This window comes from Erpetoichthys calabaricus, chromosome 4 (assembly GCF_900747795.2).
Source record: "Erpetoichthys calabaricus chromosome 4, fErpCal1.3, whole genome shotgun sequence".
NCBI classification, from domain to species: Eukaryota; Metazoa; Chordata; class Cladistia; order Polypteriformes; family Polypteridae; genus Erpetoichthys; species Erpetoichthys calabaricus.
In genome coordinates this window covers 133,233,672-133,251,750 of record NC_041397.2, presented here as the reverse complement: position 1 = coordinate 133,251,750, position 18,079 = coordinate 133,233,672, and the positions used below count along the sequence as shown (strand labels likewise).

The following is an 18,079-nucleotide window of genomic DNA, read 5'->3' as shown; positions in this document are numbered from 1 at the left end:
CTGCTATAAAAGATGGAAGTTTCTAGTATGTATCAACTCATCTTTTATGCAGTTTTAAATGTATAGATATGTTGCACAGTATTTCTAATTCTGTATTTTTTAAAAACAAGTGGACAACTCAAATGTTAAGTAGCAGTCTGAGGATGGCACAATAAGTCAGCTGTGAAGATAAAATTGTCACCCCTGTGGGAAACTATCAGATTCTTTAGCCACTATATTATACATTTAGCTGTAGTATTTCTCCTCCATTACTTTTGTCTTGTTAATTCCTTACCACCCTTTTTACCTTTAGTCAAGTTCTAGGAAATGAATAAGCAGCATAATGGAGAAATTTTATTAAACGGCCTTGATTGTTCTTGGTTCATCTTAATTTCTACTGACAACTATGATGCCCTGAGCTCCAAAGGAGGTTTATATTAGCGATAACAACATGGAAAAAAAATAGGCGCTCTACTTCTGCTCACTTCACTTGCCAACGTTGTTGATGGGCTACTCCTACCAAATCTCCTATGGCTTTGGGCACTCAGCATGCTTTGGAATTTGAATAGCATAAATAGTTGCAGCTGCTGCTAATTCAACATGAATCATGAATGGCATCTCTGCTCATAAAAACAAAAACATGCTCTTCAGATCAATATAGTTCTTCAAATGTTGTTTATTTACAAGCTACTAAATATAGTCCACATATGCAAATGCTATTATCAGCAACACTACTTTGTAAGTTCTTTCATGAATCAACAGCTTTATATGTGTTGAAACATTTTGTAACACTTTTTGTAGTGTACCTTTAACCAGTTTCTATCGTTTCCCTGTCATCTAGATGAAAACTTAACATTAAACTAACATGCATTCTCCCTGTTAAATCCCTATGTCATTTTCTTAAGCATTGCGGTGGGTTGGCACCCTGCCCGGGAATTTGGTTCCTGCCTTGTGCCCTGTGTTGGCTGGGATTGGCTCCAGCGGACCCCCGTGACCCTGTGTTCGGATTCTGTGGGTTGGAAAATGGATGGATGGATTTTCTTAAGCATATTTTTCTTAAACTGAATAAATTTAAATGCTTCAGTCTTTGTTTATAGCTCATAGTCCTCAAATATGTCTTGTAGCTCTTCTTTGGACTAATAATAGACCAAAACTCTGTACATTATTCCAGATATAGCTTCACAGTTATGATGCACTATTAATTCTAAACCAAACCTTGCTTTATTTGTACTCCATGCAGCACAAAATGCTACCCAAAATCCCATAAGCATTTTTGTTCACTTCTGTACACTGCTTGTGGATAATGATGCTTCTACTTTAGACCTAAAGAAACCATATTGCGTGGTATTTAATATCGTGATTGTGGCAGACTTAGACTGAACATAATGTAGATAGAGAATATGAAAAGTAATGGGTTTGAGAAGGAAGGGTTCTAAGCTACTCCCAAGTGTCATAAATGAATTTCTTTGGTTTCCCACTCTCATGTGTCATGTACCTTTAATTAGGTTGAGAAAATAAATGTAATTTTTTTTGTGATTTATAAGCAATTACAAAGCTTTAGTGGGGCAGATGTAAAAATTGAAACCATTACTGTCAAATTCAGTTTGAGTAGCATGATCAGACATCTTCACATGTTATAACTTTATACTGTAAATATAGATTTACTGTATACAAAATGCTAGAGGTCAGGCAAACTGTCTTATGCCAACAGTGCAAATTCAGTTGCTTAAACTTCCTGCAGAACCCCATCTTGAGACACTTTGCTATCTGTCTATTTTTTTCTATAATCTGTGTTTATCAAAGAAATGTATAATTGTGCATCTTAAAACAAGTGTGTTTCAGTTGATATAGGTCTAGCAGCTGGAGACTGCCTCCTACAATAGAGAAAGGTAAGGTAAATAAAGTAGGTGCCTTGCCAAATTATTTAATAATTACTGCCACTGCCAAAGGCAAGACAGATAATTAATTAACCAAATTAAATCTCTTACACATTCCTTCAATATAATGAATATCAAAAACATTCAACACCTTTTGAAGTGTCAGGTTTTGTTAATATAAAGGCTAAATTATATTATGCCACCACACTCTTCAACTTTAATATGATCTTGTAACCAATAATATTTCCTTAAAAAATAGATTATTTTTAAGTACTTACCATAATCTATATATAATACTAATATATATACTAATACTGTACTAGGGGTGTGCACCACTGCCTATGGTGGCCCAACCCCACATTGATAGCATTGTTTTGCTCGCGGTGCATAGTGGAATTTTTTGTTGAGTTAAAAAAACAAAAAAAACTCTCTTTTTACAATATTTCACACAGGGATGACCCAGGATGCAAACTCACAATCTCCTTGTGCCACCTGCATGGCTTGTTAACTGCTAACATAAAACTCAACCCCTACTGTTCTTAGCGGAGCAGATGTTTATAATGTATTTTTTTAACATATTCATGTTAAATTGGTTGTATTGACATAAACGTATTATTATTGTATTCTCCTAATAAAGACAAAAATAATTATATATAGATTTATACTATATGACATACGATTTTGAAGAGAAATGAGCATTGCTTGAAAACGTTGCATGATTTAGTTTATCTTTTTATATATAGAGAGTAGATATATATATTTCTAAATTACTCTATGTTGTCTTTTTGTCTTGCAAAAAGTCATATACCCTTGGCCTTTGAAGCTTAATCTTGATCTCAATCAACAATTTATGCCAAGACAAGCAACATAACCCATGATTTGGACATCTGGCCCATGGTGTCCCTGAAATTCAGCTTTAACTCCTTCTCATGGCCAGTGAAGACACGGCAGCATGCATCATCTGACGGTAAATGCATGACCACCTGCTCGCAAGAAAACATAGCAAAAACAGCTGATACAAAACTATGGCTGAATGAGGATACTGGAAAGACAGGGTAATGTGGCTCAAGTTCAACATATGAGCCTCATTTTAAAATACAATTATACATATTGTCAGGACAAGACTAGGAACTACACTTGCGACAGCCACTGACACTGAAACACATTTCACTTGCAAATGACACTCATGTTAACAGGACACAGACTGTAGGTGTGACAAACACTGACAGCTACCTGCATAAACTTACACTTCACTCACAAAACAAACTCATACATACCGTTTGACCATGAAAAACAACACAATACCACATCGAAAGATCAGCCTGAACTTAAACAGGAAGTGAAAGGAAAAACAATTTAGAACACATACGTAGTATCCACATCTACCACTATTTTTCATCAGATAATCTACACTTAATAACCTATACTGACAATGTGAAAACATGTTTTCAGAAGGCTTGCAAATTTATTAAAAGTCAAAAACTGATTTTTTTCATTTATAGAAGTCAGTTGTTCTTAAACTTTTTTTTTCATTACCCAATTTTGTATATCATGTGTCTTTGTGACCTATAATCACCGTGGAATAGTGGCTGATTATCGTCCAATTCCCCCTTGGAGAAATGCTGCAGATTGTTGTCCAGGTGGGTGTGTTTAAACTATGTAAGCGACAACCCATCACAGGACTTTCTATGAAGCATTTTTTACCTTTTCTCATTAAGTACAATTGTAATTCACGACCTGGCTAGACCCAATTTCAGACATCACAGTGGCAAACCATAGTTTAAAAAACGCTGATGTAAGTATTCAGATATTTTGCTGTGTTGTGATACTCCAATTTATTGTCAAATGTATCCATTTGCTTTACTTTTTGAAATGTGTCGAGAATTTGATTGGAGTCTACATGTGACAAAATTATTGGACATCAAGCTTAGAAAGGCACACACGTGTGTATGTAAGGTCCAACATTTCACACTTCATTTCAGGACAGGAACCAAGCCATAAAGGCCAAGGAACTCTCTGTAAACATCTAAATCAAATTGTGCTTAGGCATAGATCAGGGCAAAGGTATAAAACCTTTTCTAAAGCTTTGTGTGTTACCCATAGCAAGGTGGCCTCAATAAGTGTGAAAAGGAAGAAGCTTGGAACCACCAAGACTGTTCCTAGAGCTGAGTAATTGGGCAAGAAGGCCTTGGTTATGAAGGTGACTGAGAACCCAATGGCCACTCTAAAAGAGATTCAGAAGTTCTCTGCTTAAATCAGTAGAACCCACTGGAAGGATGACCACTTCACCAGAACTTCACTAAGCAGAGCTTTAGAAGTCCCCCGCTGTGATGGGTGAACCTGTCACGAAGGACAACCATCTCAGCAGAATTCCCATCAATCAGATGTTTATTGTACAGTAGAGTGGGTAACTCTAGCTTGGAGTTTGCCAAAATGAATTTTAATGGAGAAATATTCTCTGGCCTGATGAGACAAAAATTGAGGTTCTTGGGCAGAACTCCAAGCAGTATGTCTAGCAAACATCAGGCACTGCTCATCACCTGCTTAATACCATCCCTACAACAAAGCATTGGGTTGGCAGCAACATGGGGGTGCTTCTCAGTGGCAGGGACAGAGAGACTGGTCAGAGTTAAGGGAAAATGAATACAGCCAAATACAAAAAGGTTTTTGAAGGGCTAGGGCAAAGGTTCGCCTTTCAGCATGATAAAGACCCAACACATACAATTTTGGAGAAATTTGGGGAAATCTCTGACTTTCGTTGAGTGGCCCAGACAAACGCCATAGAACGTCTCTGGAAGATGGCAGTTTAGAGACACTTCTCTTCCAAGCTAATAGTGCTTGAGAGAATCTGCCTGGAAGATTGGAATAAACTGCCCAAATCTATGTAGGTATACAAAGCATGTAGAATTACTGATGAAAACTCAAATGTGTTGCTGCCAAAGGGACTTCTACAAAGTACTGAATTAAGAGTCTGAATACTTATGAATAAGAGATTCCACTTTCTGATATTAAATAAACTTGCAAGCCTTTCTCAAAACATTTTCACTTTGTCTTTATGTGTTATAGAGTGTAGATTTATGGGCAAAAATGGCAAATTTTTCCAATTAAAATTCAATCAGCAGCATAATAAAGAGTGCAGAAAGTGAAGGGGTCTGAATGTCTTCTGAATCCACTGTAAAATCTATATGGATGAGATTTTAATTGCCTGTGTCCACCACCTATGGTCTGTTCTGATAAGATAATCAGTATCCAGTTACAAAAATACTTGCACAGGCTTAGGCAGTGTAATGTTCGGATCCACCTTAGGGGGAACAAGGACAGTAAAGGCAGAAAATAATGCATCCTGATTAAAAGTGTTCAAGGGCTAGATGTAGGGCTACAGAAATAGCATCACCCATTGACCAGTCAATTTGACATGGTGGATTTAGGGAGTCTAGGCGAGAGAAAGTGATAGAAGTCATTACTAGGCTTTTCAAACACTACTGGAGTGGGGGAGTGTTAAGTCTGAAAACCTTTATAATTTTGAAATAGCATAATATTCATATTTGAGACTTTGTGTTTGATGTGAGCCATCTGTTTAATGTTATCTGGATTTGTATTCAGTTATTCTTACATTCCCACACTCTTTGTCATACTTCATAACTTATCCTCCTCAACCAAAGTGAACTAAGTTCATAATCTTAATTCTAACCATAATTTAGAAAGAAAACTTTGCCAAAGCCCTAACCCCTGTGGTACATCACTAGAATCATTTCTCCATCTGGATACCACACACTTTGCTGTAACCCCTGTTTCCTCCCTATTAGCTAATTTTTAATCCATAAGAGATTGTTATCCAAGACTCCTACTGATGTAATAGGCTTTCATGTTGTAATCTTTTGAAAATCTGACTTTAAGCAGAAAACAGTTTATTTTGAGAATGGTTACTGAAAAGGATTTGGAACCTACACATTATTAAAACATTTTTTAATGAAATTCAGCAGCATTTCAGTTAAGTGAAATTTAATGTTACATATGAATCTCTTCTTAGGCAAAATTGTTTTTTATGCAGTAATAATAATTATTCCAGCCTAAAAAGGCAGAATGAGATTCAAGCAGCCCTGGATGGCATGCCAGTTAATGTAATTATAATTTATTTGAACATGCATGTTTTTGAAATATGTGAGTAAACTCCAAAGTACCTGGAGAAAAAAACTAATTCATGCACACCCAAACTCCACACAAACAGTGCTGGGACTTGAACTGCAGGTTCTAGTTCTTTAAAAAAGTAACATTTCAGCATAAGATGTAAAAAAAAAAAAAAGTAAATTGTGTTTTGTATTATCTGCAAACCGCTGTTAAGGTGAAAAATTTCCATTTGACTTCAAGTAACTGGCACCTGTGAACACCTTGTATGCTATAACAGCAATTCCAGGCATTTTGATTTTTTTAAAATATGCATCTGGTCCTACTTAATTGACGACAGACTCCTGAAAGAATGTCTGAGAACATGGTGCAGATTGAAAATAACCACAGAGAAGGAATCAGAGATCCCATAAATTTACATTACCTTATATAGTACATCTGTATGGCTTTATTTACAATAAAGACAAAATAGGTGGGCAGCAACTGTGCAGTTCACTGAAAGCTTTTTTTTTCTGCTACAGATGATCTTAAAATGGTTGTGGATTTTTCCTCCAAATGTAAGCAAAGAAGAATTTCAAGGCTAATGCTGGAGTTTCATATTTCAGGTTAATTTGTACCCAAGATGAATGGTAAAATCTGACATCTAAAATCTCTTGAATTCAAAGCTCCTCCTTTTTGTTACAGAAAGCAAAGGAACAGGGTGGGTGGGACTGCAGTTCTCTGTTTGTCTCTCGCTTTCTCTCTCTTTTTTTAAGCACGTTGCTGAGAACTGGGTGAGATCTGAACTACATGCTTTTGCACACTTTCATAACAGCTGTAAATTATGAAAACAGGGAAAATTTGCTTTCAAATAATGGACATATTTGGAGCTACAGCAGAAGCTGTGGAAAGGATATAAATTAAATGCTTCTTGATTTACAGGGTCTTTTGTGTTCTGTGAATCCACAAACTGCTACTGAGTGATCTGCACAGTTCTACTGTATGCTTTGGTGACCAAAATGAGTTTGATAATTCTTCAGGACTTGTGAGGTATATTTAGTCTGTTCCTCTCAGTGCTGATTTTTCTTAAAACCTTTATATAGAAGAAAGAATTCTGAAAGTAAGACTGCTCTGACTTTATTTAAATATATATATATATATATATATGTATATTTTATTATTACCTTTTTGACTGAAGACATGTAACAGCTAGTCTGATTGGACCTGCTACAGAATTCCACTGTGTAGGCTTAAATAACACAATGAAGACACATTTCTGCATCATTATGCATTTAATGTCAATGTCAGTTGTTCGTCTGCTGCATGGAGCCGAGTATGATCAGGACATTCAACAGGTAGGACTTCTTTTATCACAACAAAAATGAAATAATGCTGTTTTTTCTGTTGCTTCTTTATATAATGTATTAGTTCAGTACTACATTTTATTTTAATTGCTGTAGAATATAAAAAAATATATTCTTATTTATTATGATAATAATCAAATAATTTCTCAGGCTGGCATAATATACAGACAAATTTATTTTAACAATTAATTGCATTGATTTTGATCTCTTAGCGCACAATTAAAAATTAAGTCAGTTTGTCTCTTTTGGGCCGTAAAATGGTTCTAGTGAAGTAAAAGTCAAACTGCAGTTAGTCACACACACAAAAGTTACTGTTAATTGTTTAATTTTAAGCATGGTGGATACACTAAGCAATGGAAAGAATCTAAGCTGTTGTATGTTATCTCACAGAAACAAGGATTTCTTCCCATTTCTTTCTGCAGATCTCCTGTTTATCAAATATGAAAATAGGCTTTAATAATTTTGACAATGTTTACACTACATTCAAAAACCGGGTTGTTAAACTTAATTCTGGAACAGTTTTAGCTCTCAGCTGCCTAGAGGTTTCCTGTTTAAAAACAAGATACTATACTCAAATGTGGATTAGTATTATTCCAGATAGATTATTGAATTGTAGTTCACATTCTTTCATAAACATTAAAAAAAAAGATCATCAGCTAAGGTTTTGGCATTTCCTTAATTTACTGTGTCACTGTGGTTTGAGGATAACTTTCCCTGTGTCCTTTAATAAACAATCATGTTTTAATTAAATATTCTTATTCTATGAGGATGTAGAATAAAATTAAGCAAAATTGAAGGAGTTAATGTAAATTTGACACTATTTGACAGTGTTATAAAAAGAGATAAGAAGAATGTTTTACATGTTTACCTTTCACAAGAAACATTTCTGTGTTCAACTAAACTGAATTCTTTACCGATATCCAATTTCAGTTTAATCAAAGGCCAGCGTATGGTGCAGAGAACAGTACTGCTTCCTCACAGTTCCAGACACTTGGCACTGTACTGCGTTTAAAAGTTCACCCTGAGCTTTGATGGGTTTTTACCCAAGCAGTTTACTTTGCTTTGACATACTAAAGATGTACACATGAGGTTAATTCATGACTCTGTGTTTGTGCAAGTATGCCCTGAGAAGGAATCATTTTCACTTTGTACTGACAGAACTGGCACCCAGCAATCCGTAACAAAAATGCCAAGTATAGGAAATTGAAGGATGGATTGTTTAATGATAAATATTTTCCCAAATAACCCAATTTTGTATTAAGTGGATGGAATTTTGCAAATAAGGTTATAAATTGAACTTTGCCTATCTATCTATCTATCTATCTATCTATCTATCTATCTATCTATCTATCTATCTATCTATCTATCTATCTATCTATCTATCTATCTATCTATCTATCTATCTATCATTGATTTCTATGACTCTACAAGCAACATAGGGTACTCAATAACTCTGGTCACCACCCAACACAGTCAGACAGACTCATCTTTATCCATCATAGGCATTCCAAGAAATGTATTCATTTTCACAAAGCCAAATATATAATGAGGATTCTGCTTTATGAAATGTAATAATAAACAAATGTGAAAATATGTGATACATTATAGGAATTTTAACTTTTATGAAATTAAAGTAAACATAATACGGATCTATCCACTTAATGTGGATTGAGTATCAAGTATCAAGAGACTGATGCCTAACTTTCTAAAAGCTGTTATTAAAATCCAAGCACTATGGATACTTTAAACTAGTTGTAAATTCCCACTGAATGCTGTTTAGTGTTGCTTGATTTAGTAAAAAAAAGCCCTTGGAAAGTAAAGAAAGATTGTTTAAATCACATTTCTTTCTCCATTGATTAATGCAGTTTTCTTTTCCAGTGACAATAACACAAAAGAACTAAGATTACTAGTCCGGGAAATTTTTAAAGCATTATATCATAATACCATATACTCAAAATATTAGCATATAAATATTTATATATATATGTCGCGTACTCTTTGCAGTTATTTGACAGTAAACTATTTTTCAACCATTCTATGATCTGCTCCTCACAAACTGAGGGCACCGTGGCAGATGTTAGCAGATTGCTGGCCAACCACAAGCGTTACCTGGTAGGTAACCACCCATACAATCAGATTGTGACACAGACTTCGAATGCCGTGAATATATATATATATATATATATATATATATAGTTTATGCTACAATAAACATTTAGTATTTTATCTTGCGCATGAATAGTATAAGTCAAAGGTTTCTTTGAAATAAATGAACAGGAAATGCCAGTGTAAAACCAAATCAGATCTTTTCCAAACACAAAACTCCTTGTATGCTTTATGTCAAACATGTTTTATAACCACAGAAGATTATACATATGATATTTTAGACTGACATATCTGATTAAAGACAAACTCATTACATTTCTGATGCTTGCATATTTGAAATGCAACAACTGTTTGCTGAAACTGCAACACACTCAGAGGTTGTTGGCACATTCCACGACTGACATTCTCGGTCATAAATCAAGAGATAATGTATGAAGTCACATCCCTAAGGCACGATTACCTTAAACATGGTTTGTGTTATTTGACAGGATAGTGGCAAAACAGAAGAAGATATTTCCTGAAATAAAACTTTGTAAAGATATTTTGCATATTGTTTCCTTTGAATGACACTTAAGAAGATCAGCAGTTTTTATAAACTCTAACTGTAAAGGAGACCAGCAAAGATATATTGATTTAAGTTAAATGATATCCATTTTATGGTGGGCTAAACTGAGAAAATAAGCTGTAATAATAGCAACTCATTACTGTTTTGCTTGATATTTAATATTGCACTTTAGTTACTGAAACAAAGTCATAAATGCTAATCTATTGGAGACATCTTCATACTGAACTGAATTTTTATTATTATTTCATGCTCCAGAAACACATGTAAACTACTTTACATCAGTAAAAGTGCTCTTCTAGTATCCGTGAGGGCTGGCATGAAGCCACTTTGTTGTGGGTGGAGGAGTTATCATCCGCTACATAGCTGCGCCCTCAAGGACAGGCATTAACAGGCTTTAGCTGGAGGAAATTCCCAGCTAGTTTGGTCTCAAAGAGAACTGCACATACTGATGACGCACAGATTGAAGCATTTCTGGCTCCATTTATCCGTGAAAATTTTTAATGGTGTCACGCATGTTTCCATTTTAACACACACATTTTATAAAATGTGAATTTAGACAGGATTTTTGCTTAGTTTCTTATTATGTAAATGTAGTATAATCTTAAAAAGAACAGAGATATCATTTTAGAATTTCTGACATTAGCTTGCATTATTATATATTAAATCTGTTTAGGGAGCAATGTCATGTTTACTGTTCCCCCCTTCCATTTTTGCTGACTTCTTTAAAAATTTCTACTCCTGATAATGAGATACAAAGATGACTGCAAAAAAGAATTGGCTGTGTACAGCCCATAGTAATTTGTGGGCACTGTCAACAGTCTATAACAAACATGAGGTAGGGAAAATCAGTAGTACCACATGTGGGGGAAGCCATGATGGTCCTAGACTTCATGCACTGTTGGTTGACTGATTTAGTGGTTAGGGAGATGAAGAAAAGGCAGTGAGTAAAAGATATTAAAGAGATGGGATAAGGACTGGTGCTTGAAGTATTGGGAATGACTGGAAAAATCTGGTGAAGTGATGGAAGTGCTGAACAGAAGGAGTCTATATGTTTGCTGAATTAGACAAGATGGAAAGGTAAAAGACCAAGATTAGTAAGTAGAACTAGCAGTAACCGTTTTTGTCTATTAGGAAAGCAGTGAAGGTATGCTGGGGTTGGTGTACTTGTGTCAGAAAAATTGAAGTAAAGTTGTAGTGGTGAAGATGGTGAGAAAACATGTTATAGTTAAGATGATTGTTAATAAATGACTGATAAATGTAGTTTTAACATATGCCTCACAAGTCAGAAGGAGAAATGAAGAGAAAGATGCATTCTTGGAACTGTTGATGAACATGACAGCTTGGGTGCCTCAGCAGAATTTGATTGTAATTGGTATGGACTTGAATTGGCATGTTGAAGCAAGAGCTGATCGTTATGAGGGAGTCCATGTGGTTTTAGCTTTGGAACCAGGAATTTTGAGGGTGAAGGATTCTGGAGTTTGGTAAGGCAATAAAATTTTTGTGTGTAACATCATGTTTAAAATAGGAAAATTAGTTGGAGACATATAACTGTGGGAGTGTAAGGAGCAGAATAGACTTGCTGGTGAGGAATGTTAAACAGGGCGTGACAAAAAAGGTGTGAAAATGATACATTTGAAAGTTGTGCATGGCAATAATGTTTGACAAACAGACCCACTAAAACCAGATGTATGAAGAAAAATAAAAGCAGATACAGTATGTACCATGGATGAAGGTCTGGAAGTTGAAGGAGAAAAGTGTGAGAAGTAAATATGCTGAAACATCATTAGCAGAAGCACGACATGTGAAAGGCAAGTGGGAAGTGAGAAAGTCTGATTGAAAACAACAGAAAAAGTCTGCAGTTGGACAAAGGATTTTTGAGATAAAAAAAAACTTGATGGATGAATTCTGAGGTTTAAATGACAATTGAGGGGAATAAAATATGCTATATGGCGTGGCAAAATACACAAGTAAAATGTGACAGAATAATCTATAAGAAAGCCATTCAAAATGCTGGAATGGTTGACAGACCAGTACAGCATAATTGTGTGATCAGGGAGGATTCATTACAAAAGAAATGCATTCATTCCAGTTTACAAAGGAAAAGGAGATCCATTTGACTGTGGGGATAAGCAATTTGGGGCCAGTAATTAAGGTGATTAAGAAGGTGCTAAAGAAATGGATCAGGAAATCTGGTGCAAGTTTAGTGAAATTCTGCTTTGTTTCATATGTGGGAAGGGAAAACCAAATGTGATCTTTGTCAAATGCAGGAAAAGCAGCCTTTTACAGGTTCCTATGGAACATTATGGGGTGGTCATTGAGAAACTTAGGTAAACTGTGCTTAGAAATTGTGTCGGGTGATATGAAAAGAATTGGTCTCACCACAAAGGATGACTAGGACTGCTGAAAGTGGAGGAAACAGATTAGGGGTAACCTGCTAAAATGGGTAAACCCTGGAAATGGACATTAAACTGGTGATGGTAATTTGTTAACTACTTCTAGGTGTTTTCAGCTGTGATCTTTAAAGTTTACTGATCTTTGTTTGTAGAGTTCACTAAAAATATAAAAAGAATCTTCTTACCAAACTTACTATGGAATCATTGAAATCAATGTGTAAATACCTGTCAGGTGGTCATAAAGTCATCCATCCAATATTTATGCTTGCGTTGTTTGGTTATCCCAAAATGTTTTAGTATGCAATAACAAGTGACAAAGTGACTGTGTGTCTTTATATAATTATTCCTCATCCCCACACACAACAATTACAGAGGACCAAATTTTAATGTCGTAATTGTTACTCAGTAAAATTAGAGATATGGTCAAGGCGCTGTAAGTTTGTTAGGCACAGCTGGGCCTTTTGAGTTTTGACCTTTAAACTTCTCAGTTAATTTTGGTTTGAAGATTAAAGTTGTCTAATATAACCTTATACATTGAATTCTACACATTCTGCATAGTAGTCAATCATTCATTTACACAACTAGATGTGTTTTTATGTGGATGAAAAAAAAAAACTAAAAACCTTGGCCTTACTTGCCAGCAGCCATACCACCTGCACTTTAGAACAGGAAGTTTGCCTGAAGTTAAGCATGTTTAGGCCTGGCCAGTACTTGGATCAAAGACCAACCAGGAAGGCTTGGGTTACTGCTGTAAGAGGTATTGGAGAACATTAGAGGGAGCTTACCTTGTGGTCTGTGTGTAGATCCCAATGCCCCAGTGCAGTGATAGGGACAATATGCTGAAAAATGGTGCTGTCCTTCAGATGAGATGTGAACCCAAGGTCCTGACTCTCTGTGGTCATAAAATATCCCTGGGCGTCTTTCAAAAGAGTAGGCTATTCCTGATGTCCCGACTAAATTACTCATCACAACCTTGTCCATTCTAGCCCAGCCCTGGCCCATTATTTGCTAACTTACTCTCTCACACCTGCATCACCTAATAGTTAATGTGTGGTGAGAGTAATGGCACGAAATAGCTGCCATTACATCATCCAAGTGGATACTATACATTGGAAGTGGTTGAAGTGGCTCCCCACAGTCTATGATAAATTTTTACTGTTTCTTGGTCCACAACCAAGAAAAGACAAGAACAAGCTTTGAGGCATCAGAGCCTCTATAACTATCTCCTCAGGTTTGCCATGTTTATGCTTTGCCATAAGAAGAAGGAGCAAACTATAACCACGGTGATAATTACTATTACCAACACGTGTTCAGTACTCAGTGATTTTAATTTTATGAGTAAAATGTCCTTCCACAAATACTTACAAATTTACAAATTCTTCTAAGTATCAAACAACTGAATAGTCTTTACTTGTTTCTCAGTCTTCTTACCTTCTAACTGATTGTTTCACACAATTTCCATACCAAAGTGAATATAATTGCATGGGATTATTAAAAATTGAACACTGCTTCCAAATTTTAGGAGAGCAACATTTTAATGTCTGTCCTATTGAAATTTTAATTCTGAATGTTACGGTCGTTAGCTGTCCTAATTCTTAAGTAGAATCTTTTTTTCACTTTTCTCCTTAACGTCAGTCAATAAAGAATTAAAACAAATAAAATGTTAGTGAACTTCAGTCTCTCACTAGTCCTTGTGTATGCTTAAACATGATTTTTCCTTCAAATCATGCTTTTAAATTGCAAGTTCATTCACAATGTATTCTTTTCACTTTATAAATCATATAGAATAGCATGTAACAGGACAAAGGAGTGGAATTTCTTTTAAAATGAGATCAAATTTGAAGTTATCCGTGATCTGTAAGAACATGACTTTTTGATATTTAATGAATTAATCTAAGGCAGGAACAAATCCAGGGCAGAGCACCAGCCTACCGCAGGGTGCACACCCACACACCAAGTTCACACTAGGGACAATTTAGGATCACCAATCCAACTAACCTACATGTCTTTGGACTGTGGGAGGAAACCGGAGCACCCGGAGGAAATCCACGCAGACACGGGGAGAACATGCAAACTCCATGCAGGGAGGACCCAGGAAGCGAACCCTGGTCTCTTTACTGCGAGGCAGCAGCACTGCCACTGCGCCACCATGCTGCCCATTATGTTTCATTGCTATGTTTATTTCTCAGTTACTACTTTTCCAAAAGAACACGTTACATTTTACTCAGCAGAAAATGATGACTACTCGCTAAGAGTAAACACTTAGAAAATGATGGAAATATTCATAATAAATCATAAAGGACTTCTGTAAATGCTAGCACAGTTCTTTTTCAGCAGTAATTAGATTGGACAGGAATTAATATGAAGGGTATGCTACTGTTAATTGTTTGTTGCAAGGTAATAACTGATGTTAAAAAGCCTTTATCAATGAAGCTGTTATGAAGTGAGTCCTTTTTTGAAAATCTTGTGACTCGGTTATGTTTTTCTGATGCTTTTATACCAATTTTGGGTTTTGAAGTGTGCACGTCACTATACTAATAGCATAAAGGCCAGGGCTGGCACTTCCTGGTCATCTGAAATTGCTAAAATGCCATGAAAGTCAGCTTACAAATTTTTCTGTTTAGTGTTTCCTGGCAAAAGAACTTTAGACTATGTATTTCTGCTACAATCTAGGTTTTATTGTTTTGGGCTTGTCACATCATTTTGACTGCTTATGAACTTTGCTTTGATTCTTGGCTAACATCTTCTGTTTTGGTCCCTTTATTTCATTTCTGCTAGTAATATCTCTTTAGCAAAACAGAAGTAACTGGAGCAGCTAACAATAAAATGTACAAACACTTAATGACTGTAATTAAGCAATGTTTACTTGTTTTAAATGAAATTTGTCAAGAACTGTTATCATGTCATGTGAACTTAACCATTTAAAAACATATTTAAGTTATCCTAAACAATAGTGTAACTTCAGGACAATTTCCTGAAAAGTCAATTTTGGAGATTAACAAAGTATATAAAAAAATCAATAATGGATGTGTGGATGATTTGCTGTAACAATTATGACTTACTTATCTTCCTATTTATGCATTTATTTATTTAAAGAGCTTCAGTAAAAGCCAAATTTCCCCTGGGACAAATAAAGTTCTATCTATCTATCTATCTATCTATCTATCTATCTATCTATCTATCTATCTATCTATCTATCTATCTATCTATCTATCTATCTATCTATCTATCTATCTATCTATCTATCTATCTATCTATCTATCTATCTATCTATCTATATAAAAAGAGGCTCGAAATGTATGTTTGCAACTGCACGTGCAAACATTGGGATTTATAAATGAAAACTTGATGTGAAAGCTTGTGCATATTTAAAGACAACAATCTATCTCTCAGTGTCGACAAGACAAAAGAGATAATTGTGGACTTCCGAAAATCACATCCTGCCCACATCCCACTCAATATCAATGGTTTAAATGTGGAGACTGTTAGGAGTACCAAGTTCATCGGTGTGCACATCTTCACTACACCTACAGCACTAATCAAGAAAGCCCAGCAGAGACTACACTTCCTGAGGCGGCTGAAGCGAGCAAGTCTTCCCCCTTCGATGCTCACCATGTTCTACAGAGGCACCATTGAGAGCGTTCTGACCAGCTGCATCACTGTCTGGTATGGCAACTGCAACATATCCGATGTCAAGTGCCTGCAAAGGATAGTGAAGACAGCAGAGAACATTATTGGAGTGCCCCTTCCTTCACTACAAGACATGTTTTACCATGTTTTACAAACGCAGTGTCTGCAAGGCCTGCAGCATTGTGCAGGACCCCTTACACCCCTCACATGGACTTTTCACACTTCTGCCATCCAGGAGAAGATACTGCAGCATCAAAGTCAGATCTGCCAGGCTGCAGGAGAGTTTTTACCCCCAAGCTGTCTGACTCCTTAACACCATGCTGCCCCCTGGGATCTTCCACACTGCCTCAACCACCTCTAAAAGCAGAACTTTTATACATGCAAGTCTCTGTCCTGCAAAGACGAGTGTGCATGTAGAGAAGAACTGAAAATCTCATACTGACCTTTAACTATTTTGCACACTGCACTTTGACATTCTTTGCTATCCTTCTGCTATGAATCATTCTGACCTGTCATTGTTTACACATGTCTTAAACAACTATTATCATACACTGATCATTTTTGTATTATCTATATCTATTATTTATTTATTATATTACATAGTTTTGACTATATTTATGTATCTAGATTGCATAATACATTGCATCAATGTTCATATTGCTTACTACACGTCAATATTGCTGCTACTTCTTTGTCTTGTCTTTGCACAATGTCTTGTCTTGTTTGTGTTTTAATTTTAAATCTTAATTTTAAATTTTTAGTTTTAATTTAATTTTAATTTTTTATTTGCACTTCATGTTGTTACACTGTGGACCCTGAGCTTTCAACACCAGGAATGTTGCTTGAATAATGAAAAAGAAGATGGTAAAAAAAACCAACAGAACTTCTTGAGTTCAAAATGCAAAATAGATGTCAGAATAAGATTCTTTACACAAAAAATGTAAATAAAAAAAAATAGATATATAAATGTGCACACATATTACAACAGTATATCCTGAGGATACTGCAACTTAATATTTACACAAAAATAAATGATCAATCTCATTTTTATATCTTTCTTTATCTTTATAGTGAAAAATGAAGTTACAAATGACTGTTAATTAGGATTTTTGGTCAGTGGAATTTTGTAGGCTGAGATGCTTTGGCTGATAATTCACACAAATATGAATATTCACTGCTGATGTTTTTAACAGTTAAGTTTGTATAGTACTTTTGCTCCATTGGAAGATTTATAACAAATCTGATACAGTGTTTTAAAAATGCGCCATTTCATCTAATAATATGGCTATCAAGCTACTCTAACTGTTAAAGCAAATGACCATGGCACTGTACCTTAGAGTACTAAGTGGCCTAATATATCATGTTTCAGTTCTTGAAGATGTTTTTAATGTTAAAACATCACTACTAAAAATATAAAAGAAATACAAAATGTTGCAGGTCAATGTTTCATGGAATTTGAAATACATGCATCACCTCTAACATTAGAAGAATCTAGATGAGAACAGGCCATTCAACCTGACAAAGCTCGTCAGTCCTATCCACTTAATTCTTCTAAAATAACATCAAGTCAAGTTTTGAAAGTCCCTAAAGTCCTACTGCTTATCACACTGCTTGGTAGCTTATTCCAGGTGTCTATGGTTCTCTGTGTAAAGAAAAAGTTCCTATTTGTGTGAAATTTGCCCTTAACAAGTTTCCAACTATGTCCCGGTGTTCTTGATGAACTCATTTTAAAATAACCGTCTCGACCCACTGTACTAATTCCCTTCATAATTTTAAACATTTTAATCATGTCTCCTTTTAGCCTCCTTTTGCTCAAATTGAAAAGGTTCAGCTCTTTTAATCTTTCTTCATAATTCATCCCCTGGAGCCCTGGAATCAGCCCAGTCTACACATACTCAGAGTAGACAAGCTAATGGATACAAAATAACCTGGCATGCACATGTGTAGAATGTGGGAAAAATATCAGGAGAACACATAAACATGGATAATGACTGGACTAGGAACTTAATCGAAGCCCTGTACGGTAGCAACACTTTAAAAAAGATTACCTTATCACCTTAA

At 35.5% G+C, this 18,079-nt stretch overlaps 1 protein-coding gene across 1 annotated transcript in view; it reads left to right on the top strand.

Moving 5' to 3' along the window:
- The first annotated feature begins 6,719 nt into the window (after positions 1–6,719).
- Positions 6,720–18,079, top strand: part of vegfd (vascular endothelial growth factor D) — a 67,059-nt gene continuing 55,699 nt past the window's right edge. Inside the window, exon 1 of the mRNA XM_028799801.2 lies at positions 6,720–7,315. Within this exon, the coding sequence (XP_028655634.1) occupies positions 7,223–7,315 (93 nt within the window). The 5' untranslated portion in view covers positions 6,720–7,222. The remainder of the gene's footprint in view (positions 7,316–18,079) is intronic.